This window comes from Pyxicephalus adspersus, chromosome 6, assembly GCF_032062135.1.
Source record: "Pyxicephalus adspersus chromosome 6, UCB_Pads_2.0, whole genome shotgun sequence".
Taxonomy (NCBI): Eukaryota; Metazoa; Chordata; class Amphibia; order Anura; family Pyxicephalidae; genus Pyxicephalus; species Pyxicephalus adspersus.
The window spans coordinates 55,798,897-55,806,960 of record NC_092863.1 but is presented as its reverse complement, the minus strand read 5'-3'; the positions used below and the strand labels follow the sequence as shown (position 1 = coordinate 55,806,960).

At 36.0% G+C, this 8,064-nt stretch overlaps 1 protein-coding gene across 2 annotated transcripts in view; it reads right to left on the bottom strand.

The window, feature by feature from the left end:
* Nucleotides 1–1,068: 1,068 nt before the first annotated feature.
* Nucleotides 1,069–8,064, bottom strand: part of P2RX7 (purinergic receptor P2X 7) — a 30,730-nt gene continuing 23,734 nt past the window's right edge. For both annotated transcript variants that reach the window (XM_072415893.1, XM_072415892.1), the window contains 4 exons: nucleotides 6,345–6,410; nucleotides 5,791–5,913; nucleotides 5,126–5,233; nucleotides 1,069–4,288 (listed from right to left, as the gene is read on the bottom strand). In XM_072415893.1, the coding sequence (XP_072271994.1) occupies nucleotides 3,761–4,288; nucleotides 5,126–5,233; nucleotides 5,791–5,913; nucleotides 6,345–6,410 (825 nt within the window). In that variant the 3' untranslated portion in view covers nucleotides 1,069–3,760. The remainder of the gene's footprint in view (nucleotides 4,289–5,125; nucleotides 5,234–5,790; nucleotides 5,914–6,344; nucleotides 6,411–8,064) is intronic.

Genomic DNA, 8,064 nt, shown 5'->3' with positions numbered 1-8,064 from the left:
GGGTCAGTTCTGGATTCACCATCCAAAAATTAGTAAAAAACAAGTGTAAGATCTAACTCAACAAAAAATGCGTTCCCCGGTGTAATCTAAGTATCATCCAGCAGGTTTATACCAGGTTGTGGTTCTTGGGTGAACCAAGGTGGGCAGAACAGCGCAAAGTTTAAAATCAGCAGAGAAGAGAGAGGCAGCAAACAGGGGAGGTCAGAGGCAACCCAGGGGACAAGAAGGCAAAGAAGAGGCACCAGTGACATGGGTGACACAGGATCATAGGAGGGTGAAGAGACAGTGGTGGGGACACTGGAGGGGGATGGGACACCAGGAACTGTGAGACAGGAACTGCACAAAGGATCAGGGCAAGGAAAATAGTAGAATGGGTTACGACAGGAGCTAAACAGGGGAACAATTAGCCAACAGTTGTGCAGGAATCAGTTTAGCACAGCTAAGTCCGGTGTCTGAGTCAGCTAAATAGACCTGATTGGTCAACTGAAGGGGCAATACAAATTAAAGCTGGAGGACCAAGCACACCCGAGGAAAGACCTGCCATCTTGTGCAGGAGAGAGGTGCCGGCTCTTTAGTGAGGAGGAGGGACACCCAATATGTAACCTTTTATTTATTCTAGATTACATTTAACCTTAATTTTTTAGCGATATTACAAATACAAGTATGTCATGAAAGCCCCAGAACTAAATTACCTAAATGAGTGTTTGAGGTTAGTAATACTTATTTAATGGCTTAGCACTGTCTAACAGTAGACACAGACCTAAATGGCTCAAATCTTTCATTAAATACTATTTACACTCGAATATAAACCAACAGTTTTTTTTTAATCTGATATATCAGAGCTCTTCAAGGCTGGAGATAATCAGTGAATAAGTGATAATTCCGGGAAGCTGGGTAATCCAGCAAAACTGGAATGTATTTCTTCAAAGTCATTTGCTATTTGTTAGCAAATATTTTCAATCAAGGACCAGTGTATCCACCTCAAAATTAAAAATCCTTGTAAAAAAGAGAAAAAAATAAGCAGAATATAACCCATGTGATTTTTAATTAATAATAACACACAATGTATTTATTCAAATTATTTTATTGCCAATTCTTTTGATTACTGTTTTGAATGTTAGATATGATGGCCACATTTGGTGGCCCAGGTTTATACATACAAGTAAATGTAATTTTTTACATATAAAGTAACATTGAAAGCATTTTGTGAGCTAATAATTATATCCAGAAACTGTACTACTGTAAATAAACTACTGTAGATCCTTGACATTCCCAATTTTTTTTAATCGGGGAAATACCAATTATGTGCAGTTCTTACTGGCGCTCCATTCCAGCATTAATTTCTTCCCTCTCTGCAACCTCACTCCCTTTCCCTGATGTATGTAACATACATCAAAAATAAACCAGAAGGATATTATAATGGCCGGGATCATTTAGGAATGTTTATTTTGATTAAATTTTTAAACATTAATTATTTTTTTTTTTAATAAATATTAACCTACATATTGTTCTGACAGTAAAATACAATAAATGCAAACTTAATGTTTGCAACAATTAATGAAAACATTGCTGTTTATTAGAATGTATTACAATAATAATGTTACAAAATCTATAAAAGTAAAGTCATAAAAGAAATACTGCTTTTACTTTTTTACTGACTGATTCTTGGTGCATTCAGACCTATTTATTATAGCAGTTTAAATGACAAGGATCATGTCCAAAGTATGCTAATCTCTAAAAGCTAATCAGATCTCAGGATTTAGAAGTCAGATGATGATTAGTAAAACAGTAGTTCTGTGAAATATAACTTTTTTTTTATATTACCTGTTGCCAATGTATACAGATACAGTAAATGTTTAGTATCTGTTATAGTAAAAATTTGCATATAATAAGTTTTCTAAACCATTGTAATTTAAAATGTATGTCAATGTCAATGCATCTCCTTTGAGTTTAGTGTAGGAAAAGGTTAAAACCTCTAGTTTTTTTTTGTCTAATGTTTAATGTCTAGTGTGAGATTTTCCTTTACTTTCTGTCCTAAAGGCAAAACAGTAAAAGAAAATGTTATCAAAAAGTTTAGGAACTTTTCCTCTTAGATAATTGTCATTGTGCAATGCTTAGAAAATTAAAACGCAGAGTTAATGCAGGAAAACACCCAGGTTTTCCCAGGTTTATAAGCATTTGAAAAGAAAACGTGTTCAAAAGCGGGAAAATGCAGTAAAAACGTGGGTAAACGCGGCATAGATGTTTTCCAGTGTTTTAAAGGCAAGATTTAAAACGCTTATAAAAGTACATATAAACGCAGTAGGACATTTACATGCGTTTTAAAAACCTCTGTGTAGACCCAGTCTTACTCACTTTAGGCTATGTTCAGAATAGTGGTGAGGTTGCAGTGCTGTTGCGGTGCAGTTACCACTTTCGCGTGCCAGTGAACTTCTGCCTCGGAGTGGGATGCTACATGAAGTATCCACCCCAGCAGCCCAATGGAGAATGAATGGACACAGCAGTGAGCAGTTCAGCACCTCTAACTCCCCCTTGCAGTAAAATTTCCAAATGCAGGTTCTTTGAGAACCAGCGTTTGCCGTGCGGCAGATGAGCAGCTGGCAAAGTGCCAGAATCTACACGGAAACATTTGTTCGCGCCATGGGTCTGAACCTTCTCTTACTGTTGGGCACAAGATGGTTGGAATTGTTTATACATTCTATAAAATATTTTCAAAACAAGAAATAGTTGAAACAGTATAAAATAATCTCAGTATGCTGTTAGCTATTTTAGTTTCTTTATAACAATTAATTTTGCATAATGTTAGCATGGCATCTTACATATCAATTAGTTAAATTATTACTAATACTAAAAAAGGCCACAGACTGATAAATTATGACCAGATTCTGTAAATATGGACTACAACTGTTTTGTTTAGTACTGTCTGACCATGAATCGTTTGAGTTATTGTGATTGTAATATATCGGACAGTGGTCATTGTACACCAATTTCCCCAGTGGACATTCAGGATTGAAATGACAAAACCACAAGTCATTTTAGAAGCTGAACTCCAGACTCACCTTTAGTCTTACAGGGTGATTTTCTATACTGAAATTGCTTACTGCACACTGAGAGCTTTTCACAGTGTTCGTAGAATTTACAAAAAGTCAGAATACGTCTGCCTTTCGTTGGCTGAAGGTCCAGCATCATTGAGCCCTTTTACGGATGTTAAACTTTGATGTTAACTTAAAAGAAAGGCCTAGATTTTAACTGAATGTTGTATGATTGGTTCACATAAAATACATTGGGGGACTAGGGGGTCAATTACTCACTGGCTACCCTATATCTTCTGAAAAATCTGTAATAGGACCTTTTCATGTAAATGCCTGTTCACCTATAGCCACCATTTCAATGCCATTGTCATTCTTTCTGTTAGATTTCCAATTGAGCTCCAGACAAAATGTTTTTTTTTGTTTAAAAAAAAGCATTAATTTCTGTCCTTGGTGGAAAAGAAGAAAAAGACTAGGAAGCATAAAATAGCAACTCCTATCTGAAAACTTCCTATAACATTTAGATCAGAGAATGCAGCAGCAGAGAAAAGAAGAATTTTATGTTCATGAATAATTTCTCTACTGAAGTCACTGAGATGTATAGGAGATCAGTGAAATATTACCCCAATCATCATCTACTCCAAATGTAAATATTAGCTTTGGATGGACAGATCTATTTAAGTAAGCAGGTCAACACAGACAGAACAGGTGGCATTTACTGAGTTTGCATTTTACAAAGGCGGCTGTTTCAGCAGAGGTTTGCTTGAGGGAGCAGATGTGGACTGCATTTTTGTTTCTTTATCTGCATGTTCCAAGGAGGTTTCACAAGTTTCACCATTAAACATGTTATCTATTTCATGTTTACAACAATTTGGTATCCTTGCAAAGTCTAATATATCCATATTGCTCCCAAAGCGCCACTGGACGTATTGTTTTTGTGCACACTCTGCTAGCTGCTTCTTGGTTATGGAATGCCTGTTTAATAGTGGATTATTGTACTGCAGGATATGAACCAGAGCCTGTTTCTGCAGGACCAACTTCCTAAACATTTCTGAGTTTGTAATGCATTCTCCATTCTGATATCGGCAGCAGAGTTGCCCCTCAAATCTAGTTGCTGGAAGACATTTCAAACACTGACACCAGGAAGGAATTGCTGAGGATTTTCTACTACTTCTTGGATAAAGAGGAAGTTCTTCCAGTCCATCAAAGGAAGACAGTTCAAGCTGTGCAAGGACCATATTATCAGTCATTTTTCCTCTCTGAAATAAAAATGAATTAAATGATATAGGTTAGTCAATGGACTTTGTATATATATATATATATATATATATATATATATATCCTCTATATGTTTCCTTTGGTTACTTGGTTTTAGAAACTAGTAAAGTATGATTTCCAAGTTTCCCAAGATATGATTTTGAGACCCAATAGGAATAAAGTTAAAAATGAAAGTGTTTTCCCAAAAGATTTTATACTGTGGTAGAAATTTAGAGGAAAAAAAGTGAGTATTACGTTTAGGAAAAAAGGACACCAATCATAACAGTTGTTACAGGCAATCATAAATGTTTGCATACAACAAATGGGCATGGTAATATAACATGATGTTCAGTAATACACCACAAAGTATAGGTTAGGTGTGGACTGTCTCTTAGATTTACTGCTTAGTAAATAAGGGGCATGACACCACCAGGGAGAAAATAAGAAAGTTAATACTCAGAGTTTAGTGGTTATATTAAAGATATCATGCATTCAATTAAGGAAACACAGGTATAGAGAGATTCCAGCAAATCATTTGAAGTCAGGTTACTATATGTTTTGGAGAAAAAAATGTGGTAAGAAAAGGGGAGGAAAGATAGGCTTTTTTTAGGCAAAACTATTGTAAAAACAAGGATATTTAAATTTCACAACATATGACAACTCAAATAAATAAAGAAGTACTGTACAGTTTCCTCAACTAGACATAGTGCTTCTAAGCTAGTTGATTTGTATTTGATGCGTTTCGCCAGAAATGGCTTCTTCAGGGAATTTTGAGACATTTATTATAACTGGTCTTGTTGAGCAAAACTGCTGCAACTAGTTACATCCATTTCACTTACCTTAATAATTTTCCCTATTGTCATTTGTAAACTTTTTCTCAGTTTTTTGTCCACCATTTTTATGTCTTCTTGATCCACAAACGAGACAAACATGAGCTCCTGGCAAGACTAAAACAAACAGAAAATTATGACAAAACTACAAGATTTGTATACCTTTTTAAGAACACCAAAAGCTAAAAGGAAAGTCAAAGGGAAACAAAAGTTTGTACAAAATCCTGATGTAATACATAACAACTCTGAGGTTACATGACAACCTCTGTTTATTATGATGCTTTTGTTGCATATTGGTAAAATTTGTGTATTATTTCTGGTAGGAATTATGTCATCAGGACATCTCCAGATTTAAGCAAAATATGTCAAAGTGTATAACTCTCTCTTTGATTCAATAAACAGAAAAAGAGTGGGTTAAATTAATTCTACATTTCTGTATTGTGCTACATAACATTTCAAAAATTAGTAGCATTGCATTCCCAATGCAGCACTGTGCTTGCAGTACTAAGCTAATGTACAAATTATGTATACTAGTAAAAAATATACAATTTATTGGCATAGATAAAATTAACATAAACTCTCATTCATTATTCATGTTTTTAAAAATGATAACCATGGCAGTAGATAAAAAAAAAAATTGTAGCACGTGTGAACAAAAAATACAAAACTATTACCGTCAGAACACACGGCCCAGGGATCTCTTCATACTTCCGCTCGTCATAGTATCTCTGACCTGATGTAGCGCTGCAGCAACTTTGACAGTACAGGCTGATCAGGAAATCAATCACTACTGTTGCCTAAATAAACCAATTAACCCAGTTAACACTGTTCTGTTTTTATTTATGTAGCAATACCTTGTACAACAGCAATACACAGTCAGAAAGAAATCATCAAAATGTCATAAGGATAACCAACATGGAACAGAAAAATTGAACAAAAGTAAATGCCAGTGAGAGCTTACAATTATAGATTAAAAAATTTCGCTTTGGATAGAATTGGAAATGTCTAGAGCTTGTCAAGGTTATTCTTGTCTGTGATTAGGGGGATTTTCCTTATATTATTTTGTGTCACAGAAAGAAGAATTCTCTTATGACACTTTTATTAGCAAAGTGGAGATTGGTTCGAAACTCTTTCTGTTCTTGTTTCCATATGTGCCCAGTTAAGGAGATACTCAACCTCCTTTATGTCACCATACTGCAAGCAAACATTAAAATAAAATACAACTCACCAACCCAAAGTAGGAAAGATAGGAACCAATGAACATCACCAATTCAAACCAGCTAAACTTGCCACCCTAGAAAAGTATAAAAAGAAAAAAATATACTACATGCATTTTTCTTTGGCATAAAGAATATATATAATATATCAAAACATATATGTTATCACTCTTGATGCTGACATTTTTTATGTTTTTAATATAAAGCATTTTTATAATGGATACACATTTTGCTACGCCATGCCTGTGCACAATTTTTCAGCTCACATCCTTTTCTTTTCTACCTTGGCAGCACTGTACAGCAAAACCTTTTATTCTTGCCATTGATAAAGTATAACATTTTCACTCTTGGTACATCTAGGTCAGTAACAATTTGTAAAGATTCTGCTGCTAAACATTTCATTTATAGTTCAGATGTTTTGAATACTCTCTTGTTATAGACACTTCTTTTTCAGAAAACACCCACAGCAATAGAGAAAAATCTTTCTTAGAATAAGTTTTTCTAAGGTTAAAGATTTCTGTTTTCTTTAATACAGCTCTACCTAAACAACAATTATAACCTTTTCCTTTTTTATGTAAACAAAATCTCATCAGCAACTATAAGTGGTATCTCAGTTTTTAGTAAATGATAGAAAATTGGGTTATCCGCTAGGTGTACAGCTCAGCCTCTCAGCTTTGACCATTACAAGACAGTACCGCCATCAGAGATGATTTTTCATCTACTCTTTTACTGTACTCTTAGACCTATAACACGGGGAGATCCTATGCTAACTTTGTGCTGAACTGAATGGTCTGATAATTTTTTCAATGAGCAATTGATCAAATAAAATCAATATTTTTTTGTTTATGTTGAAGGATGGGCATGGGGTGAACCACAGGGCAGATGGTAGCGCATTATCAGATTTGTGTCCAATCTGTCCACGAATGGAAAACCCCAAAATCCCTGTGATTGGATGTCTGCTAAATTCACTTCCCAAATTTTTTTGCATATCAAATTGGATTGGAAGTGAACATCTGCCCGTTTGCACTGGGCTTTAAATTCACCCTGTCAGCACTGTATGCATATAGGTGTTAATTCAAATGCTAAAATATGGTAGTCAAGGTAAATCCCTAGTGTAATACAATAGACAATGCAAAAAATGTTCTGCTGCTATGCAATTGTAGCGCAATAAACTTTGAACTTTAGGTTTCTATTTATAAGGCGGTTAATCTGATATTCAGCAATATTTTCTAATGTATAATCAAATACTGCCATTTAAAACACATGCACCTGGAAGATTCTTCACCAGGGAATGTTGCTGACCATCAGAATCTTTTTATAAATTGATCCTTTAGATTAGGGGTCGGCAAAGTTTTATGGCCACTAGGCCATTTATGGGGTGGGCGGCAGCACACTAGGCCAGACCCGCCCTAATGCCCCTGCCCACCACCAGAGAACACCCCCTGAAGTGAAATCCCTCTCCTCGGTATGCATTCCGGAGGAGAGGGATTTACCTTCAGGGAGCTTTCCCTATTTACCGCGGCAGCTGAAGTATCAACGCTGGCCACGGTAAACAGGGGAGCAACTGCAGAGGGCAGCACCGGAGCTCCAGCGGCTCCGGTAGTTCTTAACGCCCCCTGGCCAATCCGCCGGCAACCGAATTAGGCCGGATCGGCCAGGGGGGAGTTAGGCCCGAACGAACTAAAGGCCGGAGTTTGCCAACCCCTGCTTTTGATCATACAAGCATTGAGT